This window comes from Gymnodraco acuticeps, unplaced genomic scaffold (assembly GCF_902827175.1).
Source record: "Gymnodraco acuticeps unplaced genomic scaffold, fGymAcu1.1, whole genome shotgun sequence".
NCBI lineage: Eukaryota > Metazoa > Chordata > Actinopteri > Perciformes > Bathydraconidae > Gymnodraco > Gymnodraco acuticeps.
This window is the reverse complement of record NW_022990441.1, coordinates 1,046,115-1,063,444: the sequence shown is the minus strand read 5'-3', so window position 1 is coordinate 1,063,444 and position 17,330 is coordinate 1,046,115. Positions and strand designations below refer to the sequence as shown.

The 17,330-nt window shown below is 40.4% G+C and overlaps 1 protein-coding gene across 1 annotated transcript in view; it reads right to left on the bottom strand.

Annotated features, from left to right (window-relative positions):
* Window positions 1-180: 180 nt before the first annotated feature.
* LOC117552225 (F-BAR and double SH3 domains protein 2) overlaps window positions 181-17,330 on the bottom strand; it is a 61,645-nt gene continuing 44,495 nt past the window's right edge. Inside the window, exons 11-19 of the mRNA XM_034225563.1 lie at window positions 11,995-12,084; window positions 11,311-11,373; window positions 7,537-7,671; window positions 7,165-7,248; window positions 6,783-6,960; window positions 5,714-5,934; window positions 4,290-4,482; window positions 4,050-4,138; window positions 181-3,662 (exon numbers count right to left, since the gene is read on the bottom strand). Coding sequence (XP_034081454.1) covers window positions 3,570-3,662; window positions 4,050-4,138; window positions 4,290-4,482; window positions 5,714-5,934; window positions 6,783-6,960; window positions 7,165-7,248; window positions 7,537-7,671; window positions 11,311-11,373; window positions 11,995-12,084 — 1,146 coding nt within the window. The 3' untranslated portion in view covers window positions 181-3,569. The remainder of the gene's footprint in view (window positions 3,663-4,049; window positions 4,139-4,289; window positions 4,483-5,713; window positions 5,935-6,782; window positions 6,961-7,164; window positions 7,249-7,536; window positions 7,672-11,310; window positions 11,374-11,994; window positions 12,085-17,330) is intronic.

Below are 17,330 nucleotides of genomic sequence, written 5' to 3'. Positions count from 1 at the left end.
CTCAAGAAACTCTGGCCTCGGGTGTTTATAAAGTGTGTTATCATGATCACACCCACCTCCAGAGACTGAACACACGCACACACACGACAGGTGCATAAACACACACGCTACACATTAGTTACAGGAAGGCAAACCATTACAAACAACCACAACAGAAATAAAAGAAGTGATCACAAAAAACAACTTTCAATATTTTTTTATTAATTAACATTTGTACACAATAAATACAAACTTTATTTTTTTGTACAGCCAATAATAATATGCAGAAAGACTTTTGCACCTGCATATTATTGTCACCATGGCAACAGTCTGAAGAGAGAAGGCCAGTTGCTCCACCACGTCGTTTAAAACAGCAGCTGTGCAGCTGCGCCAAATCGAAGGATGAAACATAAAATAATTATATAATACATAAAAAACAAAAACAGGCTCATAACAAATAACTCAACACTGTAGTGGACCAAAGGGACTGTCAAAAAGGGAACATCATCCTGATCAAAGGGGTAACTGGCAACGGAAGTCATACATTTTGTATTTGATAGAAAGACTGATTGAGCTTTTATTGTGTGAAGTTCTGCCGTAAACCAAACATTTCAAACAAAGTTAGAAAACTATTTTAAATGAGAGCTGAAGGAGAAGCTTGACCACAGTCACGAGTCGAAGCCAGTTCCTACAACATCAGTGGAGCACTAACTTATTCCAGAAAGCTTAACCTTGTGAGGTGTGGATGCTGCAGAAAATGTTGTTTCTAGTTCTGTCTTGATTTCTGGCATCAGCTTTCTCAATCCAACATAATTCCACTTTGCAAATGGGAACCAATCAGATTGAGCACAGATCAGAAAGTACCAGAGATTGAATACTGTCCTTTTTTGTTTTGACATCTTTCTGGAGCTGTACAGGGTACAACTATATCTAATTGTTTCCAGCTGTGAGGAGGTCCCTTTAATAATGTGTTGCAATATGTAGCAATATTGTACATTAACACCACGCTGGAAAAGCAAGCAAACGTAAAGTCCATTCTGTCATTATTAATCTGATGTATTCAATGTGAACGCTCTATCAAACCGCGAGTGTATAATAAATATGGAGGAAGGAACTGGAACACATCTTCAGAGTCAAACACAGATCCGATGCTCTCCTCTTCAACAAGCACACGCAAATGGGTCCTCTTTAAGTCCATAAAACCACATTCTCTCAAAGTATCAAACATCACTTTCTATGATCATGTCGTTTTTTTCTTCTAAGTTTAGAAAAACACCAAATTACATTTTCCACAATATTCTCTCTGTCTCTTTGGAAGAGTGGAGAATATATATATAAAAGAGTCGTCAGTCACACTGAAATAAAAAGGATTCGCCACAGAATCAGAATGAAGAGAAGTACTCTGATTTCTGTATTAAACTGCAGTGATTCATCAGAGTCTTTCCATTCATGCTGATACTGTTTTAAGATACTGCTACTGTCCAGGGAAGGTACAAATAAATAAAAGTGCTACGCTGCCCTTTAGGCAAGGGGTTTTAAAGGCTTGAAGGGTATTTAAGGGGGAAGATTGTTTACTTTAAGTACAAAAAACACAACAGAATTGTACTTGGCTCCATTTGAATGTCGTTTGCTAGTTCTGTCCATTATGGGCAATGTATTTGTATTTTTTCAATTTCTACCACCTTTTATCAAACAAAAATAAAGATGATACCAAGTTGGAAATGTTAAAGGTCCATTTGTTGTTATGGATGTTTTTGCTGCTGCTTTGTAGCACACCAACAGAACAAATAATACCTGTGAATGTATTGCGTGTTATCAAAATCAACATGAGAGGAGGTATGATCTGTAGGGATGAAACCTTTACAGTTCATTCTGTGATTAATAATAACGCCTGACCTAAACGTGATCAGTGTCTATATCATCTCAAAAAATATCTTTGTCACCACACGGAGTGAATGCCAACGTGTCTGTGCTTTCGAACACATCATCAGCCTCCTCCTAAACCAACCAGTGATATAAGCCCACTGATGCTCACAGAATGAAAGATATAGCAATGTGTGCGTAATATAATGTAACTTGATGTGTGTATATGATAGCCATCAATTCACACTGACTGCAAATGGACAAAACTGACATTAGAGGAAAGAGGAAGAGAGGTGGAGCAGAGAGGAGGATCCAGCCTCCCTTTTCTCTCTTGTTCCTTCATCCCCTTAACCCCTCCTACTCTCTTATCTCTCCTTCATACTGTATTTACAATGCCCTTTCGGTATAAAATGAGGATAAAACTTCCACTACATATCAGACATGGTATTCCAGCAGCTCAGTTAGTCTATATGAAACGCTGTGCATAACATTCCTATGACAACAGTAATGTACTGTACTAATACACATTGAATACGTATGATGATAAGGATTATATATGGTGAGGGAAGGGCTGGCGAGGGGGGGACACTGCGTCCACACACCACCCAGTTTCTCTGTCCATTTACTTCAACCCCAACTTCAATCCAAATCATGACACGTTTGGCAAGTTTTATTGGTATTCCCTCTCATCAAGCTTACTCTACATTGAGCACAGTGGAAATAATTGTTATTTTATGCTGTCATCCTCAACATTTTGTAGCTGTCTGTGACTTTACTTCTGATACAATTCCAAATCTTAAAGTTTCATACTTTAGCTAGCTAGCTTTATTGCAACTTCTTTACTAACATGCTTTAGCTACAGTTAGAAGGGTGTGTACACTGTGATGTTACAGACACATGAAGTAAACTATTTGGGTTAATCGCTTCAGCTACAGAAGGTGGTTAGCTTTGCTAACAGTGTTGTCATTTAGGCTAGGTAGCCACACAGTCGATCTCTTTAGCTCCAATATAAGCAATTTTCATGTTTTAAGAGGAACATTTAATAACCTTGTACATTTCTTTAAATAATCTATTTTAACTAACTAAGTAAACCTGGCACTTTGTGTTCAGTTCTAAGTCTGACTAGTTTATAACCCTTTACTACATGTTGTCACTTCAGGGCTCTGTAACTTTTCACAGGTTTGATTATTATTTGTAAGCAGTCAGTGAAAAATGGGAGATTTCTCAAATGTAGCAGAATGATCATCCTGTACAGAGAGATGACCAGTACAATGTCTTGAAGTTAACCTAACAAGATGAAAGAAAAACTTGCCAAACCTATCATTCCTTTTCCCTCCCACCCCCCCGTCTCTAAACATTCGTCCTCCTCTTCAGTGTGCTCTGGTCTGCTGTCCGATGAGGCAAAGTTTTAAGGCAAGAATGAAAGGACAGGGGAGGGTTGAGAGGCGCGTGGGGGCGGCTAGAGCTGCACTTCATTAGGAAGCTAATACGTAGATTATTCAATTGGACCCTCTGCCTCCATCCATCTCTGTGCTCTCCTCCTCAACTTGAGTCTGAGAGATGTGGAAAGTATGGAGGGTGGGCGTCAGATGTGGTTCAGTTCAGTTTACTTCACATTGTGTTGTTTGAGCTGAATTCAGTTCAGAGCAGTTTAGTTCCCCAGCCTCTAGGATGCGTCTGTCTGTCGTCTGTTTTAATTTCTTTCTCCCAGCCATCTTAACTGTCTATCACACCAGCGTGATCTCCACCTCCTCCGTCTTCTCACTCTTCTCTTGCGGTCGGCGGGGGTGCTGTTTGGGTGGAGGAGGAGCAGCACGCACCTGCAGAGGTGAAGGAAAACATAATATATGTAAGATGGCCTACTTTTTGTTTGTATGACAAACAGCTTTATGTTCATGCCTGCTCTGGGACACCGTATCTCTCCCAAAAACTTTTAGGGACTTGAAAAAATAAAACTCAGTAGTCTGACTGGAAATAATAATTGGGATTCAGAGTCAGTTAAATAAACACTTTGACTAATACAGAGCTACTATCCATTACTTTCATTATTGAAAAATTGAAGTAATCTGTAAAATGTAACACAATAGAGGCAAATACTATCAGTATCAAAACCCAAAGATAATTAGTTTACTGTCACACAATATACAAATATTGACAGCAAAGTAAAAAAAAAAGGTACAGAACACTTGAATAAGTTGTATACTAACAGGTCGTAGTTTGCTTGGGCCTCCATCAGGGGTAAATCGCAGTGGCTGAGGAAATCCTGGAGACACTGGACTTTTGCCAGATTTTTGATCTAGAGAGAGAGAGGAGAAATATTTCTTAAACAAAAGATCTCACACTAAAAAGCCACAATGGCCTGTGTGTTTGCGTGTGTGTGTGTGTGTGTGTGTGTGTGTGTTGTGTGTGTGTGTGTGTGTGTGTGTGTGTGTTTGTGTGCGTCTTACTGTTGTTGGGCAGCGGTCCTTTGTGTGACGAGGAGGGCGGAGGAGGCTTGTGCTCCCCGTTAAGTGCGGTGGAAGGTGAGCGTGGGAGAGGCGGCGGGGTGGAGTTTTCTGGACTGGTGAAAGGGCTGATGGGAGGTTGTTCATACAGCGGGAGGGGTGGCAGAGAACATGGCAACTTCTCAGAAGGAGAAATCTGAAGAAAGAGACAGAAATAAAGAAATTCATACATTTGCTGAGAATTGCTGCTTACTTGCGATCCTACTAATATACCCAATGCTCCCTAATCCCTATCACTACATACATCATATCAAACTGAGAGCACAGACTGGTTAAAGTAAAACATTTTGAAACACAGCCAAAATAATCTTTAAAGAAAATGGCAAAGTAACTAGCTGAAACTGAAAAAAAGGACACTGGAAATGGTAATAAGTATTAGGAGAATTATCTTTTTCCCAAAATGTCAGTTGAGCCTTAGCCTGATGGTAGTGGTAAAAACACAATTTGTTCATGTAATAAATAAATAGGGCTAATGTGTTTTATTTGTTTAATTATATATCAAGCAGAAAGGTGTTTATGGCAACCTGATAAAAGCTTTAATACTCACTTTATGTTTTACTCTATTGTTGGCCTCTATCAACTCCTGAGGGAAATAAGTTCAGTTAAGTAGTTGTTTTAAAGCCTTTTCATTGAAAAAACAGCACCTAAAGATAATGGCAAGCAAGAAGTGAGAGTTGCAGGGTGTTAAACCATAGCTATATATATATATATATATATATATATATATATATATATAATATAGATCAGGGAAACTGCAGAGCCAGGTACTAAACCCTTATTGGTTTTGTCACTAGAAGCAAAGCCTTTCACAACAGTGGTTTAACTTAATACAACAGTATTGATTAAAACAAATGGCGGTTAACTATATTGAAGTATGAGCTTCCACTTATTACAACAAATCTGCTTCCGCGGAAGTATTATTCAGTAACTTTTAGATTGTTTTACTTATCTTCCCCACACACCACTTAAATCATGTTTAGAGTTGCTGCGGAGTGTGTTATGTCTACAGTATTTTCGGAAAGGGAGAGGCTGTATGCTTCCTGTAGCTGAACCTCTAATAGGGCTCTGCCACAGATAAGACATCTTCCTGTGATTGCAGTGCAGGATTTTCTCAGAGCGCTCCAGCAACACCGCAGTTCTGATCCACTGTTTGTGAACTCTGCCCTGCTGATAAATCTACTGGACAAAAGCCAGGAAGGGAGGGGAGCGGGGGGAAGTGGCCCAGTCGACTCCACTATATGCTTGGCATTTGTGCCCTGAGGAAAGACTGATAAGACCACGTTTTCAGCTCCTGCAGAGTGATGGATGAATCTAGAGCTGAGTGTTACTTAAGGGGGAGTATGTCCCTGACTAATTGTTTTACATACCTGTATGTCACCAGGCCCTCCTCCACTGGTCTCCCCATTCTCAGTGAGATCTTCTACCAGCACGGAGGGGAAGACGCCCACCCGTCCGTTGATCTCCCCCTCCCAGAAGCCATCGTCCGTCTGAGTGTCGCGGTTCAACAGACGAATCACAGCTCCCTCCGAAAAGGAGAGTTCCTCGTCTGCCTGGCCATCATAATCATAAAGTGCGCGGACAAAAATGACTGTGGAGAGAAAGGGAGACAGAGAGAAAAAGTTATAAGATATACAGAAGGAATAATTATTCTTGGGGAAATGTTGTTCCTTGCTTGCCTGCCACTCATTTTCATAAAGAGAATGGTACACACTGCTGGAGAGAGGGAGATACAGAGAAGACAGAAAGAAATAATCATTTGGTGTCAGTTTCCCAATGTATTCAGGTAGAGCAGACACATGGCATTAGATTGGCAGAGTAGAAGAAAGAATGTTTGCATAGAAAGCAGGTGAGAAAGGAAGAATACATTATAAATACAATCTTTATCAAATGTTATGGAGTTTTGCAAAAGATGGTGTTGTCGAAAGGAGAAAAACATTTCCCCTTGTTTTGTTGTCTTTTCGACCAATTTGAATGAACTTCCTTACTCTTGTCTCTGTTCCAGTGAGTCGTGAAATGGAAGCAACCAAAAACAATGATCAAAATAGAAATGGTTGAAGAAAAAATCAGGAGGGACAAAGCTTGTGACATAGGTTAGTACTGTTTTATGGAAAGTGTTTACTTAACTGTGGCTTATGTAGCCTTCAGGGTTTGAATTTACACTTCTACTTCACTTCTTCTTTTACACAACCAACACTTGCCTATTCTAATAACGCTCTGCTTCACAAAAGGACTGTTTTTTTATTATTCCAAGCAACTCCAGTGGAGCAGAACACAGAAAAATGTTTTAATTAGTGGTGCATAATAACCTAATTATAAGAACAAAAAATCAAATGAACACTGGTACAACCGGAATTACCTTGTATACTGAAATTCCTGGTATGCGGTTTAATTATGTCAACTGATAAAGTACCATCACTCGGTTTACAGCGGACTTACTGTTAGTGTCTCCATTGATGCAGCCCGAGTGCAGCTCTGGCTCGGTGGAATTGGACGAGGTGTGGGATCGAGCATCGAGAGTCGCCAGAGACTGGAGCATGCTGAGCAAACTGTTGGAGGTCGGGAACTGCAGGTATTTCTCCGGGACATAGCCAATGAGACCGGTCTTATTGCGAGCCTGGAAACAAACAAGGAACAAGGAACAAAGTCAACATTAAAACATGCATGGTAGGAGAAATATGAGCACCAAGAAACCATGCTAGGTGGTGAAACCAAACAGGACAACACAGAGCTTATAATGAATGCTTAGGTTGTTGTAGCTGGTTACATAATGCACATCTGTGTGATTGCATCATTTGTGTCAGTGTGTGCATTTGTGTACCTTGACCCAGTCCTCCATGTCGCCATCCTCTATGACCTCCAACATCTCCTGCTCATCAATAGTTAACTCATCCGGCTGAGAGGCCTGTGGGAGAGACACAACGACAGGGTTAAAGACAGAAAGAACAGACATGTATACAGTACAGTTAAAACATGCTACAATAAACCCGTGGTTAATAGTTATTTGTACTTGTCTGCATCTTACATGCATATACTGTATAGATGCACGTGATTGTGTATGATTCTGTGTGTAGTGGTTGAACAGGTAGCTGCAGACATTTGATACGTGTAGCTGTGTGACCATGTACCTGCAGAGGGTAACTGTGTGTGTGTGTGTGTGTGTGTGTGTGTGTGTGTGTGTGTTGGTGTTTACCTTGTATGAGTACAGGACTTTGCAGGTTAGCGGGTAGTTTCGTAGAGTCCCTGAAGGACTGGAGCTGCTGTCGTCAAAAACCTCCATGTTCTCTTCACACTCCTCTCCCTCCTCACGCTCCAAATCTACTGTGCCCTTTAAAACACAAACACAGCCAGATAAAGTCAAACACCTCTGATAACTACAAGGACAAATAAGGAAAGCACAGCTCACTTTTTAAGCTCCAGAGTCAAAAAAGACTACACATAAAGTTGTCTAATATTAACAATAATACCTTTTTCAAACATTTAAAGTTTGGCTAGATAGACGCAGTTCTACAAATATAAAGAACATTTTGTCCAGCCTTCATGCTCCTGCTTTATGTCCTGGGCTGACGCTCAGCAAGGTGTTTTGTTTGTCTATCTTTGCACGTGCTCAGTTCACCAGTTGCAAAGTCTGTCCATCTAACAACGACTTTCACCTTTTCCCAGGCTAGTGTCACAACTTCATCTTTACAAAGCTTACCTTTTTTCTTCCTGCCTGGGTTTCTCTGTCCCGCTCAGTGTGGATGCTACAGCTTTTAGACTCAGGTGTAGAGGGACTAACGCTTCATATGATACAGCACCTCCCTCTTTTGTTCCATGACAATTTCACTGGCTCATATGAAGGTCATGTGATCTAGCTAGTGGAAAGATCCATCACACACAGCCAGCTGGTCATAACAATAGTGTGTGTGTGTGTGTGTGTGTGTGTGTGTGTGTGTGTGTGTGTGTGTGCTTATCCATTCCCAAGTCATTCTGTTTAGTCATCACATTTCTGTTGACACAATAAACAGAACCAAACAGATGTGTGTTTTGTATATGAGTTAGTCTCCATAATAATCTATTCCCTTCCTGAATTTTAATACACACTTTTCCTAAGCTTGTCCTTAAGTTTGTTGTTTTACGTCAATCTTATAAACTTTACTGCATTTATTTAAAAGTCCGCTGTGCAGCTTTAGGGCCATTCCATTTAATCCCTGAGGTAAAATGACATGTATTTCCGTAGTAACCCAATAAAGTGTCCCCTTAAGTATATCCCAGTGTGCATAGCAATACAGCTGAGACGAAGACGAATGGATGATTTCATGGTTCCTGGAGCGCATGACTGAGAAAGGGATATTGAAATGAAAGCAGAGTCTGCTTGAGGGAATTGAGAGTTCATGGCTTACAGTATATCAGAGTGGTATTAATAAAGTTGAGTGGAATGAAGAGAGGGAGGAGGGGAAGTGCCTGCTCCCCACTGTCATTGTTTTTCTTTGCTTTCCTCTGCAGATTGTTATTCACAAGCCATCCTCCCTTCTCTCTCTGACCAACAGTCATTTCTTGACCTCTCCTTATTGAGCAAACTATTGTTAACAATCCCTCCTACTGTTGTCTATTGCCTTTGTTGAGCCTTATTATTGTAAAACCTCGTTCTCTGACGCTGTCGGGCTCTTGAGGCTCCATACGCTCCAAATAAAATCAAAGGCTGTTGAACTGCTGACCCATGCCTGAATACTCAATATGCCGCCTGGTCTGCTTTTTTAATGACGCCCAGGCAAAATGTTTTCAGCAAGTCTAGCTTCCAACTGATTCATCGTATAAATAGCGTGGTTTAAAGGATACCTTTAGCATGAACCTCTGCCAAGTAATTGAAAAATAATGTTTGTATCCGCCCAGCGATTTGGATATTCTCCAAAATAAATTGGATGGATTCTTCTCTGGCCCATGCTTCATCATTTAACCCAGATTCATGAAAATGCCAGTAGTTTTCCACAATCCTGCTGACAAACAAACCAACAAACTTAAAACATAACCTCCAGGGTGAAGGGAACTAGAACACAGAAATAATATCCAAAATGTACAAAACCTAACTTCTTGCAGGGAATATTGAAGTGACCTTTGTTTTGGTCACCAGTTTGTTTGTGAACATTTAAAAGTGTACTGTGACCTTAAAGCTCATCTATTTTCATTACTGTTTTTCACATTTCCTCGTCTCTCTCACTTTGCATCCAATTTTACTTCAACATTATCACTCTGATGCTATCCCCGTCCTCACCTCTTCATCACACCTTTTTCTCGCAGCTGACTCCCCCACATTCTCTCTCCTCCCTCACTCATTTTCTCTCCAACACTCCCTCCCTTACTGCACAGCTCCTTCGATCCTCCCTTCTTTCTTTTTATCTCTTCCTAGATATCCTTCACCTCAGAATTCCTCTCACTTTCTCACACTCTATATTTTCTTTCTCTCTCTCTCCCTCTGGTGTTAGCTGCAAGCTGCAATATCATGTGAGCAGAATGTCAAGTGCTTCCAATGGAGCAGACTCATTATGTTCAATTCTCTTGACACACACACACACACACACACACACACACACACACACACACACACACACACACACACACACACACACACACACACACACACACACACACACACACACACACACGTTGTTGAAATACACCAGTGGAGAGACAGAAGCACAAATGCAAAAACCTACTTTTAAATAAATATCCATAACTCAAGTATATATCCAGTCAACCACACACAGGGACATGCTATATATGGCCAGTCACATCCCGTTTGGCACTTTGAGACGTTCACAACAGATATATACACACACATCCCCCCTTTCCCTCTTGGAAAAGCAGTCACTTTTACTGTAAAGGATTTTAAAAAACATTTAGTAAAAGGTGCTTATTCAGCTATATGAAAGATCAACACCGTCTTATGTCTGTGCAGTTTATATATAAACATATAAAGCTGTCACCAGCACCCGGTTAGCTTAGCAGCTAGCCTAGCTCTCTGTAATGCTAATAAACTCTACATACCAGATCATCTAAATTCTTCTAAATAAAGCATTAGATCTTGTTTGATAATGCATACCAAAAAAAAAGTGTTTCCAGTCTTTGTGCTAAGCTAAGCTAGCCAGCTCCCAGCTCTAGCAACAGACTGAAGATCCTTTCACAGAGAAAGCCAATACAGTACGTATATTTCTTAAAATGGCAAACTATTTGTTCATGGTTAAAGCAGTCCATCCCCATTACATGCAAAACATACCAACACATGTTCATAATGTGGTGATCCTCAGGCTTCAGATCTGTACACAGTATATCTGGCCATTTAAGCTAGGGGTCATGAAATAAAAAGTACCTGTCGTGAGAGGGTTACATCAGTATTCCAATGGGGGAAGTGGGGCGTTTTAAGAGGCTGTAATGGTGTGACAGATGATTAGGCAGCGGTGCTGAGGTCAATTATTTTACAATTTACAAGATTCAGGAAGTGATTTGTCAGGAGAAGTCTTATAGCTGGGTGGGTTTCACTTATAATGAAACCATAAAGAATGGAAAGTCTGGGATTATTAGGTACTGCCTTAGGGTTTAAAATTAATTTTCTGAAAGTGCTGAATTGAAAAAGTAGAGATATAACTACAGGTACACTATACAGTCATCGTGTTGTTAATTTGGAAGGTGATGAAGAAGCCACCATGCATGCAACACAAATCACTCACAGATGATATTATGTGGTGAACTTGTGCTATTCTACTTCTGATTTAGTGTCAGATGTGCACTTTACAGCCAAGTCAAAAAGTGCAGCACCCTTTTAAATGCTGATTTAAATAATGTATTAATATGCATTTTTGAACCTGTAGACTTTATAATAATAATACTAAATAAATCATAATGTTTCCTCCAATGTTTTCAAATTTCATTAAAGTTATTTTGTCTTGGCTGGAAAGCTGCAACGTACGCAGAGTGAGGGGAGGCGTCTCACCGAAAGTGAGGGATCGTGGGAAGTGTAGGTGGCCCAACGTTCATTCTCCAGCTCCTCCATCACCTACAGCATGCACAGAGAGAGTGGAGGGGGGGGGTTTACTGTATATACGCTCTGCAAGCAGGCAACACACATACTCTACTACACAAAATTAGATGTATGTGTGAAAGGATTTAAATGCACACTCACTCCAGTGGTCGTATGTTTGAACGCACTCACAAACATGTATCAAACAATGTTTTACACTTTCCTGCAGAAACTCTAATCAGGTAACTGGATTACTAAAAATCATCAATGCAAATTCTTTGCATTTTGCACAGTCAGAAATATGCCTGAAAATGATTAATGATTCTTATTTTCCCTGTATATTTAGTATTGTTCCTAAATAAAGCCAAATCATTTATCAACCGATCACTCACTTAATTGATAACATAATTTAAAGAATACTCCGTTTTTGTTTTAATCGATAGCTGCATCCCTTAAGAAAAGCCACACACACACACACACACACACACACACACACACACACACACACACACACACACACACACACACACACACACACACACACACACACACAAACACACACACACACACACACACACACACACAAACACACACACACACACACACACACATACACACACACACACACACACAGACACAGAGACACAGACATCGTACCTGGTTCATGGCGCTCTTCAGCCAGGTATCCACGGCGACCCCCACTTGCCGCAGAAGGTCCAACCGAGCCTCAGCTTTTAACTTTATTGTCTTTGGAGAGAAAAAGATTTAGGTAAGTTAAGAGCATTCGATATATTACTGCCCTCCACCGTTTTTCTTGCATCAGTCTGAAAATAAAATGTGTCCCATTTTATTTCAAACAGGAACCTGATTTCTCTAATTATGGAGTAAACCTAACCCACCACTTGATGATCGAGAACCACGTCAAAAATCTTAAATCAAATGTTCACTGAAAACACATTTTTTATTTTTCTTTCTGCTTCATTACATCAAATGCCACGCAGTTCAGTGACAAGAGTCGGGATTTGAACTGGATTTGAACTCCAAAATTAGCTTAAATGGCAAATCATCAAAACTCACTGAACTTTCTTTTAATGAGCTGCCAACGCTGGACATGTGCTTTGTTCTTTCCTAATGATACGATATGATAAGGCTATAACCACCAGCAGTGAAACCCCTGAGATTTACATTCACTTTGTCTCGCCTCCTCAACCCTCTTTCATCTCTGATCCGTTCTCTTTTTTCTGATGTCTCTCACCAATTTCCCCTTTCATTACACTCGTCTTTCCTTCCTCACAAATGCTGACGAGAAAACTGATAGCCGATAGTTCCCTTCTTCAGAGAGGTGCAGTCAATCAGACAGACACACACACACACACACACACACACACACACACACACACACACACACACACACACACACACACACACACACACACCACACACACACACACACACACACACACACACACACACACACACACCACACACCACACACACACACACACACACACACACCACACACACACACACACACACACCACACACACACCGCCAAGACAGACTTCCTGGCTTTGATCAATAAAAACCTGAGCTCCTTAAGTGCCTCCTTATTATCCGATCCATTAGTAAAGCCCAGCAAATGCTAAAGGTTGCTGTTGGACCTTAGACATAAAGGGCTGAAGAGGATACAAGTTGAAATGATGGACGATGTATGTTCAGCCATCTTTGCAGCAGCAGAATAAGAATAAGTAGCCAGTGTTGGGAGTACAGATAACTAGTGGAGGACTGCAGGACCTCCCAGAATATAGAATATGGAGCATACAGAAATATAGAAGGAGAGTTGACAGGTGGAGAAATAGTGCAGTGAAAAACATAGCTGTCTAACTTTAATTATTCTAAATCCTAGTGAGTCCTGGTGCTGCAGAGCTCAAAAGATGACAACTGAACTTGTTGAGAAAAGCAATGAAACATGTCTTAATGTTGAGATCAGGAGAAACTTAAGGAATACTAGAAGCTCCATACCAATTGGTCTTCAGTTTTTATAGTGTACTGTGTCTTATGATTTGCTACACGCCATATGCAGATGAAATTGTGCCTCGATTTTGAGTCAATACTTCAAATCATTTTACCAATCCTTATTCGTTTTGTTTGCTCGTGCTGGAAAGTGTCTGAGAGCACAAGCTTGTCTCTCTCTTGATGCATCTTGTGTCTGAAGCATGTTGACGCCTCGTTAATGAGGCCAGATTGTCTGGTGGAGCAGCTCATTAATGTAGAGACAGCCTCCTGCTTTAATTGCTCTCACTCTTTCTCTAAAAACTCCTTATAAAGAGAAAAACATAGACTTAACTTATGCATGAACAAATTGCTTTACATTGACTTTTGGTTTCATAAGGGACATGAAGATTGGTCCCTTGGGTAAAAGTGCCTCCTCCCTATGCAGAGTGAGTAGAAATATATTTGTAATACATAAAAACTTAATTGTGTTCCCTCAAAACGTAATTGACAATGTTGTTTTGCTGTATGTGTAACCTTTTATTAGAATATCACAAGCTTGTAGTAACAACTAAAATCCCCTTTCACATAAGACTGGATATAAATGTAAGACTTTTGATATTGTTGAACATGTCTTTTACCTTTTTTAGTCATATCCACATAACTGATGATTATTTAACCAACATATCATAGTGTAAATGTTTTATGAAAACACCAATAGTGTGCTGTAAAATATCTTTGCAATATCGATATGAAGTTATTATTGACTTTTGTCATATCGCCCAGCCCTCGTTAAATAACTTCATAAATGCCTTTTTCTCTCCTCTTGATTGAAACCAAACTAAACTCCACACAGCTGGCCAGGGGCCAAGTCATTACACATGATTTACACTAGAATATAAAATACATTTCATTTTACGTTCTAAATTTCACTTGACTTTTATCACAGCACATATCACTTAATCTCGCTGATAAATTGTGTTGCGGTATTAACTATTTAAGTCACTTCAAGAAAAAACCTCCAGAGCCTTTCAGTTCCCAGAGCCTTTTATCAAGTTCCCAGCAAGAGGCAATCACATCAGAGGTTTGTAGAGCGCCCAGAATACATAACTCTGCTCGTTCTTTAAATGTTTAGTGATTTCTTTCAAACAGAGGCGAGACAAAGAGGATCAGTCTAGAGATTGAGGTGAGTGCGGTTGAAAACTACAAAATAGATAGCTACTTAGCTACCTCATCTACTCTTTTGTGTAGATATGTCTGTGAAGGCAACAGTCTCTTTTAATATATTCTTATAATAACTACAAAATTGGTCTGCAAGCTCTTAAAAGTTCTACATTATTCAAGGCATTGATATTTATGTTTCTTGCATCGTGTTTAAATAAAGTTTTGTTGTAAAATAATTCAAGGCAATAAATCAAAAATAAAACAAAAAGCTATCTATCAATAAATATCAACAGTGCATCCTTCTTACAGATTTGCCCGCAGTTTGACGTGCAGTAAATGGTCACATATTGGCACAGTCAGTGCGTCATTATACACATTGATTTTGAAAGTCAATTCGCTGTCGAAGTGCTTAAGATGTCGTCACAAGCAAATTAGGCAATTAATACAAAATCAGTAAATGAGGACAGGAGGCGAGGCCAACTATGATTACAGCAATGATTTACTGACAGTTTACATGATGCTTGTGAAACACCGACGTGCATTTGTGAGTACAGATGCCTCACAAATATATTATAATTCATAGATTTGCTGTATAATTACACCTCATTCTAAATCTTCATGTTCTTGCTAATAAAGTGTTTAAATGGCCACTGCATCATGTTTAATGGGATGAAAGTGAGACTTTGTGTAATTGGAAATAATGACGCCATCACTGCACAGATAATGCTGTAATCATCCTGGATGTCTTTTGTTCTGCGTTCACTCCCTTTATAATTCTGTGTTAAGAGCTCTGTGATGAAGCCATTTATACCAAATGAGCTCATTAAATATTAATCATCTGACTTAAAGTAATGCTGGCCTAGAAGAGCAACGAATCGCAGGCACACAGTGGGAAGGAAAGGCAGAAACAGAGGGTGGAAAAAGGACTTTGCTCTTCGTGATAAACAAGACTCAAGATTATTTAGTAGACAGTGAGATCACATGCTAGTATCTACTGATGGTGTTGCTTAATATTAGCAATGTTGGTTGACTAAAATAGATACACTGGCTTGTATATCTTTTTAAAAGAGCAACATTACCTCAGGGGATGAAAATATAAAACTATAGTGAAATAGTGATCACACAGAGAGGTAACATCAGAAGTGAAAGGTTTTTTGGGCGTGACAGTAGAGGGTGCTAGATATTTGAAAACCTGAAGCAGTATGAAGGAAGAAAGACTTTGGGGAGAGAATGAACACAAAAAGAAAACAGCAACCAAAAGCCATAACATTAGAGACTTTGAAAGACAGAGAGACAGAGTGGAGTGGAGAGAGATGACAGATGATGCAGCGATCTCATTCATACTTTGACAGGTTGAATCTGTGGGAATCAATACATACATGATAGACATCTCTACAGGTGGAAAGGCTGACGCTAAAAATGTCTATGGGTGCAGGAAATAGTGGGCTTTGTGGATAGCAATGGTCAAACAACATGAATGATCGGACATCTTCTGCAATGTGAAAGGTGTATTGATCGATCCTGGGCCATGTTTGTTACTTTAATTGCCTCCTGCTCCGTTAGCTGAGCAGAGTCAGACTGGAGGCCAACAGCAACTATTCACATTTAAAATATTTACCAAATAATTAGTCATGCAGCCCAGACAATGGGTAGAGGAAATATAAGACAGGGCTAAGTTTTATGTTATCAAAGAAACAGAGGAAAGAGGCAGGAAGTGAGTCTACAATGATATGCAACTTTTTTGTATCACAGATTTAATAGCATATATTTTAGGGGAAAAACATTTTCCATTCACTATAAAGACAACCTCTGTTCCCTTTTGTGCACCAGCAATCTCAGCAGACAAACATATCCCAATATGTATCTGTTAGGGAAATAATTGTCCTAGAATCCTAGATATGACGTACAGGACCAACCCTGACGTCTGTTTATCTCCTTTAAGGACATAGGCTGCTTGAGCCATAATGTTATGGCGCGTTTCCACTGTAGCGGGTAGCCCCGTTTAAGCGTCCTTAACCGTCCTCAAGCGGCCAGGCCGGTTTTTGGTGGCGTTTCCATATAGCCTAGTACCGGCCAGCGGGTACTTTTTCCCTCTTTTTCCGGCCTCATAAAATCGTGGTTCCCTCAGACCAGGGCCAGGGCTGAACTAGTGACGTCAACACTCTCGACTGCTGATTGGTCAGAGAGAATCGTCACAAGATTGCGCGCGAGTTCATCCCTAGCATCGCATATATATCTAGAAGCAAGCTTGCAGCATTTTTATACACAGCATTTTGTAAACGGAGGAGCTACAAAAATGGCTACTTCTAAGAAAAGCACACCGTGGTCGACCAAGGAGGTGACGACGTTCCTTCATCTCATTGGGGATGATCAAATCCAGCGGGAGCTCGACGGAACAACGAGAAATGTGAACAAAAATAAAGCTGATCGCCCCGCCTACACTGCGTTGCTAGCCCAGGTCCTAAACTGTAATGGAAATGCGCCACGGCCTGGGCCGGCCAGCGAGGCAGCCCGAGGCCAGAGCGAGGACGCTTAGGGACGCTTAAACGGGGCTACCCCGCTGCAGTGGAAACGCGCCATTATTGTTCCCATTCTGTGACCGGTCAACACTAGGTCACAGATGGTCTGTTGTTGTGGGTGTACTGGGACATTTCCTTCTTTGTTGTTTGTGGACTCCAAGGTATGACATCTTCGAGGCCATAAATGACAGACACAAGTAACTCAGTGTGCCCAAACTGTCTAAAGCTATCTTATCAAAATATGTTGATTACTCTCTGTGAAACCAGTTAAATGGGCTAACAAGAGAGAGGCGCGCTAGAATTGACGTGGCAACTCTA